The sequence below is a fragment of the Phoxinus phoxinus genome (assembly GCF_949152265.1).
Source record: "Phoxinus phoxinus genome assembly, chromosome: 17".
Lineage (NCBI taxonomy): Eukaryota > Metazoa > Chordata > Actinopteri > Cypriniformes > Leuciscidae > Phoxinus > Phoxinus phoxinus.
In genome coordinates this window covers 32,815,135-32,837,745 of record NC_136892.1, presented here as the reverse complement: position 1 = coordinate 32,837,745, position 22,611 = coordinate 32,815,135, and the positions used below count along the sequence as shown (strand labels likewise).

Genomic DNA, 22,611 nt, shown 5'->3' with positions numbered 1-22,611 from the left:
TTTTTCTTTCTTTCTGCAGCTTATCTTAAGGGTTTTTTGTTTTGTTTTTTACATTGTTTTAATGTTAGTATAACATTATAATACCATGCATATTTTTACTTTGGTTTGGTTTCTTTAAATAAAAAAATAATAATTATATTTTACATTTTGAGGCTTAGAAAAGCAATAAAATAGTTTTTCAGGAAGAGTGTTTTCAGCTTGATATAACTATATGACATGCAGATGCTTCAAACAATGGCATAAAGCTATTCAAAAACATAATTTAATGTATATTGTGATAATTGTAATTAATAAAATCGCAATTACCGGTACAATTTCAAGGGAATAATCAATAATTATATATCGTGCAGCCCTACATGCAGTTTATAGCCGTGCATTTTGTGTTTCTGACATGCAATCAAACTCCAATCTCACCGACGAGTCAAAAACACACTCGTTCCTACACACACACACACACGTATGCTTTAATCAGCTCGATTAGACACGTTTCAGAATCACATGCATGTGTCGAGTGTGTTTTGGTCTCAGGTTGTGTTGTGTTCATGTACAGACACACACATTCAGAGCCAGAAATAACCTTCCGGGGACGATCTGCAGCAAACGGCTCGGAGAACACCATAGAAACGGGTTTGATGTGAAGCGTAAGAGCAACTCATTCCCCTGGAGGAACTAACCCAAACCTCAGATCGAACCGACGGGACGGAGCGCATCAATGTTCGGCACACACACCAGAACAAAACTCATCAGATCCAATTGACCGTTCGCAAAGACCCGCCCCCTTGTCCGACAAGCCACGCCTCTCTCACACACACACCATGTTCTCACAGTGAAAAATACATCGCTTACTTACTTACAGCTTACTTTTGATATGAAAGTCTCAACTTTAAAATTTGGTCATGTTTTTAAAGAAATGTAAACAATAAATTGTGTTTTGTGGCTCTTTAATGTGTGTGACAGATCGCTGTGTCGCCTCAGTTAAAGCCGCTCGTGAACCATCATCTCTTCCGTCTAGTTCATTTATAGCATCAAATAAACATGAATGAACATCAGAAGGAATGTTGTTTTAACCGCGGGAAGACCGTTTTTCAAGTTCAAATCCTCCAACGTTACTCTAATAACTCTCCTGACTGCTTTGTCGGACAAAAATGGCAGATTATGATTGGTCAGATCGCCTGTCAATCAAACCCCCTGCGAAGGGTCAATTACGCTGTGAAGTTACTGAGTCCAGAATCAGCCCGGATACAGATACACTAGAACTAGAAGACGAACAGTGGTGATTATGTTCAGCTTCATCTCTGCAGGATTGTGGGAAATATTTGTGGGAAATATTCATGAAGGTTTTATCACTGTCAGCCCACACAGGTCTGTTTCTGGGACACGACTGAAGTTCACCGAGGCTCCAGCCAATCACTGAACTCCTGGGAATGTTTTGGAAACAGCGATGCCAATATTACCCATGATGCTCCATCGATTATCCGCAGTGATGAGCGCGTGGAAAGCTCACAGGCTGTACGGAGGCGTCTGGTGTTTCAGAGAGATCTGTTCTCCAGACTAAACATCCAAAACCGACCCGCTGTTATCTCGGCACTGGTTCTGCTCAAAGAGACGCCATTGAGAGATTACAGCACAAAAGTGTGTCGTCTGGAGGGTTGTGTGTGTGTGTGTGTGTGTGTGTGTGTGTGTGTGTGTGTGTGTGTGTGTGTGTGTGAAGCAGCAGAGTAGATCTGGGGTCTTGTACTATTTAATCTCTGCAACTTCACACTGATTCAGAGGAGAATGTCATTCATTTCAACTTACTCAAATATCTAATGATACAAATGTAAAGATTTTTTATTTTATTTTTTTAAGCGGTTCAAATGTTTATATATCTTCAGAAGATGCGATTATATATAGTATATCTACTCTTTATTATATACAGAAAAGAACTATGGTAAACATATTTAGACAGTTAGTGAACAATGTTTTGTTTTCAGTTTAATATAACTTAAAAAAGTGAAGTCTTTATTAGTGAGTCATTGAATCATTCATTCAACCGAATTAAAACAAAATCAATTCAAATGTATTATTTTTTAAATACACTGCAGCAATTAACATTTTGTCAGAACTTTGAGTAAATGCGGTTTAGTATTTTGTGGGAGAATAGTGATCTCTATTTAAATAATAATAGTGATCTGATCTCTATTTAAAAAAATAAAAATAAATTGTCAATTTATCCAGAATCATGCAGCTCATATATATATATATATATATATGACAATTAAAGGTACAATATGTCATATTTTTGCATTAAACTATCCCAAAATCGGAAGGCCAGTGTTATACATTTTGTTAAGTTGATTACTTACAATATCCCGAATGTTTCCAACTATTTTTAAATCATGAGAAAATTGTGATTTTAACCGAGGAAGCGGGTGTGTGAGCGGGTGAGCTGGAGTCACCAGTCAAGCGTCATATCCGCGTTAGCCTCGGATCCACTCGCACTGCGCGGAGTCCTGGACAAATGCGGAAGTTGTAGTTGTAGCGTATATCAAGCAACAAACGTTAGCTTGTGTCGTGCAGTCGTTATGAACACAATTATTCTTTACCGATTACAGCCGGTTCTGTCGACAAACACAAGTCCCATAAACGTACGGGTCAATTTTATATATTCCAAGTGTAGCATTCGGTAATTATGTTTATGTAAGGAAAGTATTATTGCTTTAGGTTTGTGTTTAGTTTATCGACATTGTTTATCACGTCTGGTGTTTATGGCCATGTAAATAAATATAGCATGTGTTATACATCAAGATTAATCCGTCTTTTGGCAAATGATGTGTGTGTTCGAATGCACTTTTACAACAATGGTTTAGAACACGTAAAACTGCGCAACGTTATCACAACAATGAGTTCGACAAATACAGTAACATCTATGATAACCAATTTAGTATTAAACCTTAGTTTTCTTGCGGTTAATTCATTTTAATGAAATAAAAGCATGTCATTAAACGCAACATTTATATAAATAGAACTTTTCCTCATCCATGAACATGAGTTTTCAATTCGCGTCTGACTTTCATCCTCAGAGGAGTTAAAAACGACAGTTCCCATCATTCCACGCTCCTTTACATCGTCATCAAGCTACGCCGCTGTTGTTGTTTCGAATGTAGCGCCTCTAGCGGCAGAAAATATTGCATATTGTACCTTTAACCCGTATTATAATACGGGTTAATATGAGAACTGAACTGAGCTGGACGATGACATCACCATTTTCTCCAGAGCGGCTATATATATATATATATATAAATGAACTAAATTACATTTTTACAACCAAGATTAAACATCACTGAACTTACTTACAGTTTGTTTCCAGAAGAAAATAATTAATGTTGCATTATTTTCGTGTTATCTGTCTAAATAGTTTATAATAATAATGAAAAATATTAATTGTTGTAATAAATAGAATATAAATCAATGATTGGCTTGATTTTAGGTGCAGTGAAGAGGATTCTTTATGAAAATGTGATTAAACAGGAAATGAGCATTTCTTTATGCAATTTCTTCCTTTTATGTTTTGACATTGGGTGATAGGTGATCTGTGATCTGGAACATGTTCTTGAAAAGAAAGAGAAAAACAGGTTCTCAGAATCAATTGGTAAACCCAGATATCCCATGATCCTCTGGGCTCTCAGTTACAGTAAACAGTAAAAGAGAGACGCTGTCCTCCTGACAGAAATAAAGCACTTCCACTGAATAACAAAATCAGTGTTAAACCCATAAACAGCAAACACATGCAACAAGTCAGAGGTTGAAGATTAAAAATGTCTTTTAAACTGTATTTATGAGCAGTGCACCACTATTATCGTACAATATTAATGCACAATAATTAAAATGTCTAGTCTGATTAAGCTGTATTGAGACTGATTTATTGAAAGGGATGTGTGACATTTTGAAGTGACCGGAGATAAACCATGATATCCATGTCAGTGTCATAATCTGTGCCTCATGTAAATGAGCCGGCAGAATGGACGGAGAGTCAAACGCTATCAGTTTAAACTGGATGAGGAAAATGAGCGTCATGTCCTGCGTCGGGTAATGCCGATGACCCAAAGCCATCGCTTTCAACACTCAACAGTGAATGTTTATTCAGACTGGGAATAAACGGGTGAAATGAAGCCTGAGGTTGAGCTGTAATTCTGCACCGCTGTGACGTCAGGCAGTGGAAACACACAGCTCTGGTGTCTACACACACACACACACGTGACACTTCTGATGCGACCCGACAGAACCAGACCCATGAGGACACACACCGACGGTTATGGGGGACAAAAATGCATATGTCTCAGTCAGGACTAGAGCTGCACGATTCTGAATACATTTTTGTTTCAAATAGAGATCACGATTCTGATTAGACAACTAAACAAAAAAAAAATGTGTCCAAGAGGTTCTGACAAAATGTTAATTGCTGCAGACAATTTAAAAAAAGTTTAATTAATTTGAATGATTATTTAAAATAAAAAAAAATCGTTTTTTAACGAATCTCTTGAATTAATGATTCAATGCATACAGTTTTTAACAGTCACCTACTGGTGTAACGATGATACAATCTTTATTTGAAGCATCAAGTTACTTTTAAAAGCTGATTGTCCATTTTGATCAGCGTTTATATCTGAACTATAAACTTTTATCTCAGTACTTCTGTGATAATTTGAATATTTTATCACACAAATAACGATGCTGTGTGGTTGAAAAGCTTGTTTAATATCTATATATAATTATACATGTTTTAATTACATTATAATATTTAAATATGATAATGCTTTCTCTGGCTCGGCGGCAGTGCAAACGCACACAGTAGAATCAATGTCATTGACGAATGAGATCTTTTGGTGTTTGAATCAAGATCTCGATCTTTTAACGATTAATAATGCAGCTCTACTCAGGACACAAACTAAAGAGTAAAGACACAGCTTCTTTAAACGCGGTGCTCATGGCGCAAGATGCTGAAAAAACTGCTAAAAACATATATCTTACATGAGTGTGCACATTTAAAAACAGAGCAGACATCATTCAATAAACACCTCCTTAAAGGACCAGTTCACTTCAGAATTCAAATCTCCTGATTATTTACTCGCCCCCACGTCATCCGAGATGTTCATGTCTCTCTTTCTTCAGCGGAAAAGAAATGAAGGTTTTAGGAACTCACTCCAGGATGTTTCTCCATAGTGACTTCAATGGGGTCCAAATGTGAGTTTCAGAGTCTCGACACGATCCCAGCCGAGGAATAAGAGTCTTATCTAGACTCTTCCATCCACCATTTTATAACAAAAAAAAAAATATTTTGATACTTTTTAACCACAAATGCTGGTTTTGCACGTCCACGCATTACGTAATCACGTTGAAAGGTCACGCGTGTTCCGGTTTACAAATGTAGGGTAGGAAACTTTGGCTTTGTAAACACTGGGTCTGTTCTTCTGCCTACATTACGCTTGACCTTTCAATGTGATTACGTAATGTGTGGCGCATCACAGCGAGTGCAAGTCCAGCATCTGTGGTTAAAAGTATATAAAAGTTTATTTTTATGAATAAAATGGCGGATGGTTTGTCTAGATAAGACTCTTATTCCTCGGCTGGATCGTGTCGAGACTTTGAAGCTGCTCTGAAACTCACATCTGGACCTTCGACCCGTTAGATCCCATTAAAGTCACTATATGGAGAACATCCTGGAATGTTTTCCTCTAAAACCTTCATTTCTTTTCAAATGAAGAAAGAAAAACATGAACATATTGGATGATGTATGGGCGAGTAATCAGGATATTTTAATTCTGAAGTGAACTACTCCTTTAAAAACCCAGTTTGAGAGAAGGCTTGTAGACTTTAGTGGATGATGTGATGATCATTGGAAGGAATAACTGTATTGTATTATCAACAGAGGGAACCGCAATGAATGTGACTGACAGACTCAGTCTTTTGTGTGACATTTAAAGAGACAAGCGTCGAGCCGTCTCTCCTCATCTCTCGGTCTGTCTGCATTAATAGAGCAGAATGACAGCAATTATGCAGCTTAACAAAAGCGAACCGTTTGTTTTGTTCACTGTACGCCGTCCCTCCACAAGTGATGGACGCTCGACTGCACAAAAACTCACATTAACATTTAAACAATCGTCTCCTCTGTGGAGGACGTGATGTGCGACTGGAATAATTATGGCGTCTAACTTTTGGATCAGCCTTCATCCAAAATACTGCCAGCGTGGGCGGCTCGCTATGGTTGTTTGTGGAGAGATTAACGAGTTTAACTCGACGCTGGAGGAACTGTCAATGTAGAGACGAGACATTCGGATACATTTGTGGTTGAAGAAACACGCTGACGTCAGCATCAAATCAATCAATCGCCATATACAAGACTAGAGACGTGCACAACTACAGATTTTGTCAAATAAACTTGTTGATTTAGGGTCACAAAACTAAAATTTTGCATTCAAAATGATTTAACTCCACATAAAACACCGCTATTTTGCAAACTAAGCAATACGTCCATAAACAGGAGTAGCTACCAGTCTGAACACGTCTAAGCTCTCGCTACACACAGACGGTTCACCTCAACACGGCTTCTGTATAGCGTACCATGAAGTGTTTCTGACTGACTTGTAGATCTGTAAACGATTAATCCCGATTAATCACATCCAAAATAAAAGTTTTTGTAACATAATATGTGTTTGTACTGTGTATAATTATTTTGTATATATAAATACACACACATGCATGTATACATTTAAGAAAAAATTGTTATTTATATATAAAACAGTTCTATTTATATATAATATAAATTATATAAAAATATATAAGCAGTATATAAATGCAAATATTTCTCAAATATATACATGCATGTAGGCCTGTCGCGATAGTCGATAAATCGATTAATCGCACGATAAAAAAAATGACCTCGATAATTTTTCTAGCCGCGATAATTTAATTTGCATACTTGTTTGTTATCCGCGACTGAATGACAACTCTCGTTTCCTTAGCGTAGGAGAAGTGAACCCTCTTGTCAGTTGCATTGTCTTTTGTGTGGGGAGGCGGCGCTTGTCAGTCACATGGACTTTGTGTGGGGAGGCGGGAGTGCTTGAGGCGACTGCCGAGAAGAGCGAAAAGACGAGACGGGTTCAAAGCCAAACGCGACAGCTGCAGTGTGGCACTGGGAGCACTTCGGATTTAAACCGAATGACCGTGGTGAACCACTTAACCTGAGCGAGTCGGTATGTCGCATTTGTTGTAAAACAGTATCGACTAAAACCCAGTGTTGTGCATGAACGCATTCAATGAACGACGTTCATATTTTCGCCGAACGCTGAACTGAACGAATCACTTTTCATACAATGAACGTGAACGAGATTTTTCGAGAGAACTCATCTGATTTTTTGTACATAGCATAGCCTATTTGTTAGGATTTTAGTAGCCTATCATAATGATTAGGCTAATAAATGCACGCACAATTATCCGTGAACTTGATTTGAACAAATGCCTTTCAACTTGTGTGTTTAAAATTCAGAATTAATAATGTGCAGAAATTTGTACAAATAGAGGCTATGTAGGCCTACTATACTGTTGTAGCCATAAAAAAAAGCGCGTTTCATATTTGTTAAAATATTATAATGTTATTTTATTTTTCCATTTATGTTGATTTATGAAAAGTGAACAGCACGACCGAGTAAGATAGGATGCGCAATATGAGACATGGAGCGGGTCAGACATGATTTTGACCGTTGAAGTTGAAGTTGTTAGAAAGCCTTTCTTTAAAGTGAATTTCGTTTTGTATAAATTGTATCTTAATTTTAATCAATTTTTCATCAACCAATTGCCTGTATTTAATGAATAGGCCGACGAAACAAATATAACGGAGGCGCCCGCGCGCTATTGCACGTGAACTAGAGCACATCCTAACTTAACGAAACTCAGTGTATGCCTCACACAGACATGACAAATACACAAAGCTTGAATTGTCTTTAAACGAAATAATTCAAAACGAAAAAAGAAAAAGGCTACTCTCTGATTATTTAATCCATTATTAGGCTTATGTTCATTTCTCTCTATAAGCGCGTTCACACAGAGATGGCGATCGTCAACTTCATCTTTGCAGCCGAGTCGACACTTTTAGAGAAAACACTTGTTTATTAATAAAAATCAATACACGCGTCACCGGATTTACAGATGCACGCACACATATTATTTCGAAATAACGAGATATTGTGTTGAAATAACATTATTATTAATAATAGCCTACATCTTTGTTAAAAGAATTTAACAAATGAACGTAAACTAGTTCAAGAAGAACTATGAACATGAACTAGTTTATCATCTGTGTGAACTGAACTTTGAGCTAGTTCTTTATGAACTGGCACAACACTGCCGGTAACACAGTAAACATGCACATGCACCTGCACATAGATGAAAATGGTCTCAGATCGACAATATTATCGTTTATCGCGATAATTTCTTGGACAATTTATCGTCCAGCAAAATTTGTTATCGTGACAGGCCTACATGCATGTGTGTGTATTTATATATACAAAATAATTATACTAGGGCTGTCCGTTAAACACGTTATTAAACGCGTTAACGCAAACCCATTTTAACCCGACTAGCAAACTTTGTATTTTTTTTCCACATACTTTTGCAACAACTAGTAACGTTATTAAAACTACAGCACCACAGCGGATCTAGCTAGACGAGACACAAAACAACAGCACGCCGCACACACTTGTTTGGCTTGTGAACCGGCCAAAGAGTGGACGAGAAGCGCAGCGGCGAGCCGTGTCTAGCACAACTCGTATCGCACATTGGACGCACACTTTCTCAGTTTATGGCCAGCAATAAAAACGCAGAATGGCGCCGCCGGTGTGTGTACACTCATAGAGTTGTGTTCTCGTCCGGTGTGCGACCCCCTTTATTGTTACGCTTTGAGTGGATGAATGATGAGCGCGAGACGACGAAATGGATCCCAATAAGATTCTGAAGGAAAGTTTCCTTTTAAAAAGTTGCCAAATGGTTCCATTGACAAGACCAACGTGATCTGTGTGTTGTGTCGTTGTGAACTGAGCTATCATCGCAGCACTTCCAGTCTAAACACCACTTGATGGGCAAGCACACACACACACCGCTGATGCGTTTCTACGCCCACTCGTCAATATCAGTAACGTCACCTCGTCAGTATTTCTTTCACCCTTTTATTGATGGACAGTGTTACAGTGTGTGAGAGATTATTTGCTCCAAGTGAGAATGTTAGTGTGAAATTGAACACAGTATATGTTGTTTTCAATAAAAAACATTTGCACAAAGCAACCGATCCACTTTTCCATGTTGATAAGAGCATTAAAATGAGAAAAAAATAATGGGACAAAAAGAAATCAATAGACATTTAGAATAGATAAAAATGTGCGATTAATCGCGAGTTAACTATGAAATTAATGCGATTAAATATTGTAATCGTTTGACAGCCCTAAATTACACACATTACACACACACATATATTATGTAAACACAAACTTTTAGCTTGAATGCGATTAATCACGATTAATCGTTTACAGCCATACTTCCTTGTTGATCTGCTTTGGCCCTGTGTGGGTCTTTCTGATCATGCATTTTGTGTTTCTGACATGCAATCAAACTCCAACGTCACGACGAGTCAAAAACACACTCGTTCATGAACACACACACACACTTAGACACGAACACTCAGCTAATGCACCACACGAGCGGCCCTGTATGCTTTAATCAGCTTGATTAGACACGTTTCAGAATCACATGCATGTGTCGAGTGTGTTTTGGTCTCAGGTTGTGTTGTGTTCATGTACAGACACACACATTCAGAGCCAGAAATAACCTTCTGGAGACGATCTGCAGCAAACGGCTCGGAGAACACCATAGAAAACTCATCATAAAGCGCACACACACACACGAGAGACAGTGTTTTACTCACCGCCACCGCGATCATGGAGTCGTCGGGTTTCCACTCCACCTGCTGATAGACGCCGAACTGTGCGGCCGCTTTCCCAGACTCGATATAACTGACGATCAGCACGCTGGGCTACAGACACACACACACAGAGACAGAATTAGACATGTGAATTAATTTGAGTCTGTGTGGTTTAATTATGTAGGACATTTCATTTAATATTCAACAATATTATTGATCTGCCAGCATTGACAGCATTATATGAGAACTGAACTGAGCTAGACAATGATATCACTGTTTTCTCCAGAGTGCTCACTATATATATATATATATATATATATATATATATATATATATATTAGGGCTGTCAAAGTTAACGCGTTAATTACGCGTTAACGCAAAATCATATTAACGGCACTAATTTTTTTAATGCGCGATTAACGCAGCGCTTACTTTCTGTTTGACCCGTGGCCCAACCCCTAGTTGGAGAAATGGAGATACACAGTGTTGCCAACTTAGCGACATTGCAGACACCTTTAGCGATTTTTTTTCTCGCTAAAGGTGCCTAAAAAAGCGCCCAAACCTTATTTAGTTTCTGAGAATCGCCGGTGCTCCCAGCACGCGCGCACCTCTCCCTCTCTCTCTCTCTCTCTCTCTCTCTCTAGAGGAGCAGCGCTTTAATTCAGTTAAACACAGATATTATGTTGCTTCATTAATTTTACATGCAAGTATAGCCGAAATCACAGCACAGATGTCTTTATCTTATGTGTATCTGATTTCATCAGATGACGGCTTGATTATCAGGATTTTTGTGCAGAGATTTTTTTCCCATTTACGTCAGCTAAACGCACTATTTTCCAGGCTGTTTGAGATAATAGAATACCTAAAAATCTATACACTATCTGGGAAAATTATGATAGTATGAAAACTGGACGAGCGAATAAGGCGAATTCGCATCTACCGCGCCGGACTAAACGCCTCATTCAGGACCTCCAGACGCGCGTTAACGCGTCTTCACATTGAAATCACTCGCGCCAGACACTCTATTCGCGTTTGGTGTGAACGAACGCAGCATACACTTGTCCGCAAACTTGAAAAGTATTAATTTAAGGTACATTTAGAACAAATAAAAAATGTGCGATTAATCGCGATTAAATTTTTTAATCGATTGACAGCCCTAATATATATATATTAGGGCTGCATAACGATTAATCGCAACTAATCGTTTGCAGAATAAAAGTTTTTGTTTACATCATATATACTGTGTAAAATAATTATTTATAAATACACACACGCACGTATACATTTAAAAAATATTTACATGTTTATAGGCAAGGCAAGGCAAGTTTATTTATATAGCACATTTCATACACAGTGGTAATTCAAAGTGCTTTACATAGAAGAAATTAAAATAATCAAAAGAAATAAGAATAATTAAAACAGTTTAGAAAATTAAATAAAATACAGTGCAAACAGTCGGACGAACAGTGGCACAGTGCTCATATACATTTTTATATTTAAATATCATTTATATTATATATAATTATAAATATTTAATATATAAATATTTTTTTCTTAAAATTATACATGCATGTTCGTGTATTTATATATACATAATTATTATACACAGTACACACACATATATGATGTAAACAAAAACTTTTATTCTGCAAACAAATAGTTGCGATTAATTGTTATGCAGCCCTAATATATATATATATATAAATTAACTAAATAACTTTTTTACAACCAAAATTAAACATCACTGAACTTACTTAAGCTGGACATGACACTATTTTCCTTGGAAACAAACGTTGTTGCATTATTTTCCTGTTATCTCTCCAAAGCGGCTTTGAAACACTGTTTTGTTGATATAAAAAGCGCTATATAAATAAAGGTGACTTGACCGTGTTGAGGACAGTGTGCTCCTGCTTTAACTGATCAGATGCACGGAGTATAAAATGGACTAAATACAATCGGACACTGCCCAGTAACTTCCTAAAACACTAGCACACTAGAGGATGTGATCGCAACACGACATGCAGAATTAAGATACTACACAACTCACATTCAGCCAGATGATATAGTAAAGAGATAGTTCACGCTAAAATGAAGTTTCTGTCATTAATTACCGACCCTCGCGTCGTTCCAAACGCATAAGACCTTCGTTCATCTTCGGATCACAAATGAAGATATTATTGATGAAATCCAATCCAAGATCTTTAATCCCGATCTTTATTGTGTTTGTTTGTTTGTTGTAGGTTTACTGTTCTTCGTTTATACTGTACCTTCTCAAAGTCAATTTATTGTTTGTAGCTTTGTTAGTTCGTTTGTTGACTTTTTAATGTTGACTCAATGAGCTTTGCTACAAAATGTACTTGTACAGTATAGCTGTACTGGTGTACAAATGGCAGATACAACTTCAAAACTTAAAATGACCAACTTTACAGCAGAATAAACATGTTTACAGTCTGGTGCAAAAAGTGGTTTTGGTCTATAGCTAATTTTGCCCTTCATGACGACTGTGAGGAGGATTATTTTTTTTATAACTCATCCATTTTAATTATATTAAGCCTTAAAGTCCTGCATAATTAAGGCCGTGGCCAATTGATTGACAGGTGGATTGCCGCTGATGTCACTACTAGCCGTTTGTCAGCGTCACCTCAGCTAATCCGCCTCTGCATATTTTCGGTTATCCGCGAGTGACGCGTGGCCAAAATGGCGGCAGCCGGCTCCGCCCACTTTGGGCTTCAAAAACGCTCTTCAGAAACGCTACAGGTGACGTCACGCACACTACGTCCAGTGCAGCGCTTCCTGGTTCTACATCAGAACGCCGGCTCACTATTGGCTGCATCAGCATCACGCGCATGTGACGTGCTGCTCACATGACCAGCGTCAGCCAATAGAGAGCCGGCGTTCTGATGTAGAACCAGGAAGTGCTGCACTGTTAACACTACGTCAACAGCGGAGGAGAGTGACGTGGAAGAGAAGACATTGTTGAATAAAGTCCTTATGTTTGAGGGGTTTTTACTAGGGGTGTGCCAAAATATCGATTCACAGAAGAATCTAGATTCTCATTTGCAACGATTCAGAATCGATCTGAAATGTCCAAGAATCGATTTAATAAATAAATAAAATCAGCTGGCTGTTCGCCTCCATTTTTGTAACTAGCCTATACGGGGCGTCACCACGCAGCCGGTTTTTGAACGTGAGCGGCAAATCACTAAAACAAAGAGGAAGTAAATATGGATGAGAGGGAGATCTTTCGTTCCTACAAGAACATTAGTTCCGAAAAAAAAAAAAAAAAAACTCGGCCTATCGCTGCTTCATCGCCAGGTAGCTTAGGGGTAGGACTATTATTCATTTTGAAAGAAGCACTTTATTTTCATAACTTGTTATTCTTTAAGTTACTGAGTCTGACTGAGAAATATAGATGTTTGTTTGTCTTCACCGGTTGTGTTCTACATGATATTTGTGGTAAACTGCAACTTTCCTGGGAAATGCATCTATTTTCAACCATTTTGTATTATGAAGAAGCACTTTTTTTTGTTCCAAATTATTGTATAGCTAGCTACTAATGAGTGGCAATTGAGAACTAGACAATGTTTTTGATAAAAGGCACTTCCCTGAGAATTGAACTTAAAGCTACACTGTGTAACTTTTTTAGTTTATTCTTAGCTAAAAACACTTAGTTCTTTCAAAAATATATGTGCTCATTAATGTATATTTACTTCGTTCAAGTAATAAAGTATTCTCGTGAGTGTATAATATGCCATTGAAAATACATACGGGTGAGGGGTTCGGATGTCGGTCGCCATGTTGCCCCTCCATCTTGAAAGTACATTAGCCAAAGAGGGACATACCCGTTAAATCAAGCTTCGCCTTTCGCGTCTCCGCAATTATTCGTTTTACTTAGATGTCATAACCTATATGTTAACTGACAAATTAAATTACTGCAAATTATAATAGTTTTCTAAAATAACCTCATCACTTGAAGGAATACTCATGGACGAGGTCGAACTGGAAGCCATGTTAATATTGGACTACATTGGGCACCGTAGGAGTTAAAATGAAATCGGAATTGAGAGGAACAGAAACTAATATTCACTGGATGGTCATATACCTTTTCACCGCTAGATGGGGGTAAAAATCACACAGTGTAGCTTTAATAAATGTGAAAGACACTTTAATGTCTCCGTTTGTCATTCTGTATAGCAAAGCAGATGAGAGTAGATCATGATCAGAAACCCGATTAGAAATCATTATGGATAAAATCGAATCGTTTTGAATCGAAAATCTTTTTGAATCGAAAATCGATTTAGAATCGAATCGTGGCCTCAAGAATCGGAATCGAATTGAATCGTGAGATGGTAAAAGATTCCCACCCCTAGTTTTTACGCACAAAAAGTATTCTCGTTGCTTCATAACATTAAGGTTGAGCCACTGGAGTCACATGGACTATTTTAACGATGTCTTTACTACCTTTCTGGGCCTTGAAAGTCACAATGACGTTACTGTCTATTTGGGGTGGGGAAAAAAATCGATTCTTAGATGCATCGCGATGCGGACGTGGACGATTCTGAATCGATTCACAAAAGCCAAAAATCGATTTTCAAAAAAAAAAAAAAAAAAAAAAATATTTGTTTTTTTTTTGAAAATCGATAATAACGAAATATTGACGGAACGCAAAAGACGGAACTCTGAAGCGTGGAAACAATATTGTCAAAGCTTCCACCCGGCTCGGAAAGGGCAAAGCGCATTACACAATCAATCGCAACTTTTATTGCCAAGGATTTGCATCCAGTCGTTGAGAACCAGGGACGTCCCATCTCGGAGATATTTTACAGACACAGCGATCCCCACACTCTACAACAAGACCAAAACTGAAGTCATGGAATCACTGAAGAAAGCGGGTAGGATAGCTGTAACATGTGATGCGTGGACATCCGTATTTTATGTTAATAGAGATTCAGAATATGTTGAAGTTTGTTATAATTTGTTATTGTTGTGATTTTTACTGTAGTGAATTTACTGTTGTGAAATGGAAAATCAATAATCGAGAATCGAGAATCGTTAATAATCGAAAATCGACTGTAATCGAATCGGGACTTCAATAATCGTAATCGAATCGGGAAATCAGACAGATTAACCACCCCTACTGTCTATGTGGGGTCAGAAAGATGAACGAAGGTCTTATGGGTTTGGAACGACATGAGGGCGAATAATTCATGATTTTTGGGTGAATTAACCCTTTAAAGATTATATTAAAGTCATTTTAGATATATTCAAGTCATTTTAGTGTAATGTTCACTGCATGTATATTAAAGTATGCCAAACTTAAATAAAGTTAAGAATATTTGTGTCATAAGATGCTCAAACATGACTCTGAATCATCTAACAGAGGAAAAATAAAAGTTTAATGTCGTTCATCGTGTGCCTTAATGTCTTTTTTTCAGCAGATCAACAGAAACGCATGAGATTCTCCCAGAGAAATGAGGAGCAGCTGGGAAACCCATCAGGAGAACTGAGAGACGGATGTGCGGGAGAGAACAGCGCTCGGCCACAGAGAAAAACACCCAAAAATGGAAGCAAAGTGCTGGTTTCATTCTGCCAACAGGGAGCTGTAAACCTCAACACACACACACACACATTCATGCGTGTAAACACTAACGTCACAGAATGTGCATTTACTTTCGGCATGTGTGTGTGTGAAGGTCTTTCCTCATGAGCGTTTCGTTCAGGGGTCACGAAAGGTCAGACAGGCTTCAGATTCCACACGAGAGAAACATTCACAACAAGTGTCTGTGATTGACAGCTGGAGAATGTGAGTAATTCAAGAACTTAAAGATGGAGATATCGCTGGTTGCTATAGTACAGGTGTTTTATCAAAATATCCGCTGACGTCTGATAGTAAATTACTCACATTCTCCAAAGACTGACGTCACGTTACTCTGTAAAACTGAAGTTAAATGACACTCATAGTGGCTGCAAATGTTTTTAGTCAGGCTATAAATAAAATATAGCCCAACTAAAATGGAGAAAGAAAAACAGCTCTGACAAATTATAGAGAATGCACCAAAAATCATGCATGTAAATCATATGCACAGTTACATAACCGACCGAGAGTGTAATGCACGACGGTGGCTGTACTAAATTCACTCTCGATCTGAATTCAACACACTTGCACGAAGAACACGTTATTTCCTGTCCTGTGATACGATCATGCTTGTTCAACCGTGAAGAGAAAATACATTTCTGCATCATTTTCATCCTGATGTAATATTTGCAACATGCATTTTCCATAAAGCTGCTTTGAAACTATTTGTATTGTGAAAATAAACATGAATTCAACTGAACCTCCATCATCATCACCACAGACGAAATATTCAACAGTTCGTGCAAAAAATACAAAAAGGGCATCTTGCAGACAAACATGCACATTTAATCTTTATTATCAAATTTCATTGACTGTGTTAATAGTGACCAAAAAGGCCTGTTCACGCCAAAAAGAAATAGAAAGTTTTCATTAATAATCATTTAGTGCAGTGGAACAATAAAAACATTGACAGCCAATCAGAATCCACCCTGCTTTAACGAGCTCGAGCATTTAAAGCGGCAGACGACAAAACTGCAGCGCTTATAATAATAATAATAAACAGAGATATCGTCCGCTGGTGTAGACAGACACATATATACAGTCAAACCAAAAATTATGCAGACACCAGATATGATATTTTACTAGTGTGTGCACTATAGTTCATTTATGCAAGTGAGGAGAGCAAAATAAAGTAAACTGTGACATATTATACCCAAAAATTCTTCATACAGTGACTACCAGTGACGTGTAAAAATTTGGGGCCAAAAATGATTGGGAAACTTTGAGCTGATCGTGTTTTCTTCAGTGTTTTGTCTGTAACTGCTAATGCTCTTTTTACACACACACTGAACACAATGAAGCATTGCTTGGTCACTGGTTGAGCTAAACTGGTATTATCTAGCCTAATTGTGTAGTAAAATTTAATAGATGACAGATATTCAACATAATTCATGTGTGTGACAGTCTCTAACAGAAGGAAGGACAAAACCTGTGTGTGTGTGTGTGTGTGTGTGTGACAGTCTAACAGAAGGATGGACAAAACCTGTGTGTGTGTGTATGTGTGTGTGTGTGTGTGTGTGACAGTCTAACAGAAGGATGGACAAAACCTGTGTGTGTGTGTGTGTGTGTGCGTGTGTGTGTGTGTGTGTGTGTGTCAGTCTAACAGAAGGAAGGACAAAACCTGTGTGTGTGTGTGTGACAGTCTAACAGAAGGATGGACAAAACCTGTGTGTGTGTGTGTGTGTGTGTGTGCGTGTGTGTGTGACAGTCTCTAACAGAAGGAAGGACAAAACCTGTGTGTGTGTGTGTGTGTGTGTGAGACAGTCTAACAGAAGGATGGACAAAACCTGTGTGTGTGTGTGTGTGCGTGTGTGTGTGTGTGTGTGTGTGTCAGTCTAACAGAAGGATGGACAAAACCTGTGTGTGTGTGTGTGTGTGTGTGTGACAGTCTAACAGAAGGATGGACAAAACCTGTGTGTGTGTGTGTGTGTGTGTGTGTGTGTGTGTGTGTGTGTGTGTGTGTGTGTGTGTGTGCGCGTGTGTGACAGTCTAACAGAAGGACGGACAAAACCTGTCAAATATCAACTGAGTTCTGTCATATTTTATTACCATTTTCTAAACTATAGCGAATAAACCGTGATAATGTTGAAGGAGTCTGAATAAATTTGGGTTTGACTGTAGTTATCGTTCTTGAACAACGTGAAACCAAAAACAGTAAGAGATGTGCGTCGGTCCCAGAAACATTGATCGTCATGCACCGTCCTCATGTTGCTCTGTTGTGAAGAAACTGAACAAAAAAAGAAAAGAGCAACACTATCGTGCTAATCATCATCATATTTCACATCTGTGCGCGTCTGTGTTTGGTTGTCACATACAAGAGAACACAACACGATCTATTTTTAAACATATTTGACTCAGTAAATCATCAGACATGAGTTTAACTCAACAGACACGAGTGTCACGAGCCCCAAAACCCTTCAGTAATCACAGCCAATCACGGATTACTCCAACATCGACGACAGCCAAGACATGTTTATACAACATTCAACTCACAGGTGTCCAAACCACACTGAAAAAAATAGTTTAACTTTTTTTTTCAAAGATGATTTACACGATTTAACAGTGTATAGCAGGTCCACGTGAATCAATTAAGTTAAATAAACATAATTTGTTCATGTAAATTCAAAGTGAATTTTAAAAGGCTCCCTAATATGATTCAGGCATTCAAATTCCTATATTCATTCATCCAATAAGATTTCATTTAATTAGTGTCACACAATTGAGTTGATAGGCAAGCTAGCTATTAGCAAAAGCACTTATTAGCATCTTAAATGCTAAGATGTACACGCATGCTCCTTCAGACAGAGCAGTTCAAAGTTGCAGAATCAGACACAATGGTGACCCACTGTCATTTAAATGGTTTAATTACATTATCAAGTCTTCCTCTTTTCTCATTTCCTCAAAAACACAAAATAACACTTAATTTCAACATTTATCTTAATTCAGCCATATGCAAAGCATGCTGGGAACTATCAGCACCAGCCAGTTTCAGTAAAACCAACACAAATCATTCATGTAATCAACACGGATTAAGTAAACTTACATTTTACATATATTTAAGCAGATTGAACACAATCAAATTAAGTTTGGACAAAATGTATAGCAATTGTGCACATTTTAATTAAGCAATTTCAACAAGCAGCAAAAATATTATTTTAAGAATATAATACATATAACAATATCCTTAATCTCCAATATCTCCTTCCAACTAGGGCTGTAAACGATTAATCGCGATTAATCGAATCCAAAATAAGAGGTTGTGTTTACATAATATATGTGTGTGTATTGTGTATAATTATTTTGTATATATATATATATATATATATATATATTTAAAAAAAAATACACACACATGCATGTATATATTTAAGAAAAATGTGTTTTATATATAAAATAGTTCTATGTATATATAATATAAATCATATAAAAATATATATTCAGTATATAAATGCAAATATTTCTCAAATATATACATGCATGTGTGTGTATTTTTTATATATACAAAATAATTATACACAATACACACACATATATTGTGTAAACACAAACTTTTACTTTGGATTCGATTAATCGCGATTAATCGTTTACAGCCCTACTTCCAACACTACATTCCTATATCGTTCACTTAGCGCTACCTCACTGTTTATGTCCATTGTGTCTATCTTTGTATTTCTTATTTTGCAGTCTATATAATATGTTTTTGTCTGATTATTTGTTTGGGATATATTTATGTATTCTCATTTACATTGTGTCTATCTTTGTATTTCTTATTTTGCAGTCTATATAATATGTTTTTGTCTGATTATTTGTTTGGGATATATTTATGTATTCTCATTTACATTGTGTCTATCTTTTCAATTGTTCCTGCTATTTATATACACTGTTTACATGGTTTATAGTTATCCTGCTAAATCTGAAGATCTGCTAAATGTGTTTCGCTGTTTCTTTTAACAACGACTAATAAAGATGTATTTTATCTATCCAGAAGCAAAGATGATCTGACCGAAGCCTTTACTGATTCACATCACAGGGAACTACAGTAGAGCGAAGCCCATGAAGACTGTACATGTGCGTAACGCTGATGAACAATCATTGTTCAGTAATAATAACGTTACATGAACCGAGGCTCAGATCTCGTTCTGATGTTAAGATGACCACTAATGACCCCACAGTTTAGATCAAAACTGCACATGTACAGACAACATCATGACCGTTTCCAATCATGTTTCTCAAACACTGTCTGTCATTGGTCAGTCAAACGGATAGCCCCGCCCCCAAACTCCCACGATTGGTTGAGACAGAAGAAGACACGTCTAGATCAGTGTTGTGAAAGTGAGCATCAGTAAAGGACGGTGCGGGAGGATTGTTGTTCACTAATACTCATCTTACAGGTTCCCACACACAACAGAGGAAATATGATCGCACAGCGTTACACAACACACACACACACACACACACACGTGTAATAATAAAAGTGACTTTATATCTGCTGCTGCTTTACATCTCAATGAGTTTAAATGAGTTATTCATACATTCTGCACACATCTTTATGATTAATAAAACGTCTATATGCAAAAAACAAGTCTAAGTCTTCCTAGATGCGTCTGTCTTTATAAATCACAGTTTATCTTAAAATCAAGCACAATGTGCATCAACTCCACCTATTCAGAAGAATAGTGTGTGCTCATATGCAGAATTCAGATTACTTTAATATTTCATAATCAATGTTGGATTATTTTAATTACTGGTGTGCAAAAAGTCGAATGCCCTTCAGTTATTGTACATTTTAGAAAGTTTTCACGTCTTTTAAATCGTTATTTGTTCGTAGGATGAAAGGGATTTTAGGATTTAATCTGATTGCACATGTGTTTATAAATGTGGACCCTGTATTCACACTGTAAAACACGTCTGACATCATAACCACACTAGGGGTGTGTATCGCAATCGAGAGCAGTTACAACAGAGGCGTTGTGTGTGTGTGTGTGTGTGTGTGCAATACAACATCCAATTATCTCCCTTTCATTAAATATCATCCAATTATCTCCATTTCATTATAGTCCATTAAATGAGGAACCAGCACTGGAAGAGACAACTAGAGTTTAAAGAGCTTCAAACCAAGAAAGGTGATCAAACTTAAGGTCAAAAATGGAAACCACAGAATTGTTTTCTGCAGTGATCTACATTCATTCAGCAAACGCTTTTATCCAAAGCAACTCATAAATGATGAATAAGGCAAAGCAAAAGCCGAAGGGAAAACCTGTGGAATGAACAAAGACATGTTGAACTGAGTTTGTGCACGCTTACAAAACACTGAACATTACAAACACAGGCGAAACTGGAAACATGAGAATATGGTGCAAAAGTTCTCGGTAATTCAACTTAAAAGATGAAACTAATATATTATATAGACTCATTACATTCATATTTCAATATTTCAAGCCTTTATTTGTTATAATTGTGATGATTATGGATTACAGCTTATCAAAACCTTTTCACAATATTATAATTTTGAATTTGGGGTTTTCATAAGCTGTAAGCCATAATCATCACAATCATAACAAATTAAGGCTTGAAATATGATATCTCACTTTGCATGTACACTGTAAAAATAAAGTTGCTGCCTTAAATTTTTAAGTACAATCAACTTGGAGGTTAAAGTCAACATTTCAACTTAAATTACATTAAACTGACTTTTAAAAAAGTTGAATCTTGTATAAAAAGTTGAAAATTGCTTAATTTATTTTAACGAGTTAAAGCGATGTAAAAACATATGTTGTCATAACTCATTGGTCATATAATATTTTACAGAGTCTATTAGCATATTCTAATTTTTCCAGTTTCGCCTGTAAAGCCAACTCTCCTGAATTTCTGAAAATAATAATTTAAAGGGATAGTTCACTTTAAAATGAAAATTCGGTCATCATATACTCTCCCTCAAGATGTTTCAAACCTGTATGAGTTTCTCTCTTCTGCTGAACACAAAGGAAGATATTGACTTCCATATTATTATTTTTCCTACTATGGAAGTCAATGGGACCAGTTAACCGTCTGGTTACCGACATTCTTCTAAATATCTTCCTTTGTGTTCAGCAGAAGAGAGAAACTCATACAGGTTTGAAACATCTTGAGGGAGAGTATATGATGACCGAATTTTCATTTTAAAGTGAACTATCCCTTTAAAACCTGTATGACTGTTTCTGTCCGCTGTGGTACAATAAATAAATAAAAAGATATTTTGAGAATTTTTTTTGTTCAGAATAATAAAAAAGTTGGGGTTCAATGTTGTTTGGTTCCAAAGGTTCTTCAAAAATATCTTCTTTTATGTTCCACAGCAGGAAGAAACACAGTCACACGCGAGTAAATGATGATTTCTGTGTGAAATATCCTTTTAATTCAGGTTTCAGGAGACAGGAAGCAGAGCAGGAAACACTTCAGTGTTAAAGACGCCGAGAGACGAGACGGCAGCGCGTGTGTGTGTGTGTGTGTGTGTGTGTGTGTGTGTGTGTGTGTGTGTGTAAACGTGTTGAGGCCAGTCGCTTTGATATGCATGACTTCAGCATACTGACGACGAGTGTGTGTGTGTGTGTGTGTGTGAAGGTGGAGTCACACAGCTGGAGAGGAAGACTTTGTTTTAAACACACACACACACACACATTCCGTTGTTCCCCGGGATGGCCTGAGAAGCTCTACACACTCGCACAGAGCGGCGAGGACGGCAGGAAGGGTGTTGGGAGCGGTGGGAAGTATAGGATCACCTGGAAGTATTTTCCCAGGATTATCTTCAGGCACAATCTATGCGTATATAAAAGTATCATCAACAGAGTCTGCACAGTCTGTGCTCGAGTCACAGTGGCTTACTCAGGAACTGAACACTAAACAATGAGCATTGTGTGTAAACCTGACGGACGGAGAGATAGCCCCACACACACACACACACACACACACACACACACACACTAATTTTACTATATAACAAAGTTTCCTGCTGCAGAACACAAAATGATATTCCATAAAATATACATAAATA

At 37.3% G+C, this 22,611-nt stretch overlaps 1 protein-coding gene across 2 annotated transcripts in view; it reads right to left on the bottom strand.

Moving 5' to 3' along the window:
• Positions 1-22,611, bottom strand: part of ric1 (RIC1 homolog, RAB6A GEF complex partner 1) — a 79,910-nt gene that overhangs the window by 53,122 nt on the left and 4,177 nt on the right. For both annotated transcript variants that reach the window (XR_013794640.1, XM_079586527.1), the window contains exon 2: positions 9,953-10,060. Coding sequence is in view for 1 of the 2 variants with exons in the window: in XM_079586527.1 (XP_079442653.1) it covers positions 9,953-10,060 (108 nt within the window). In the remaining variant the exon portion in view is untranslated. The remainder of the gene's footprint in view (positions 1-9,952; positions 10,061-22,611) is intronic.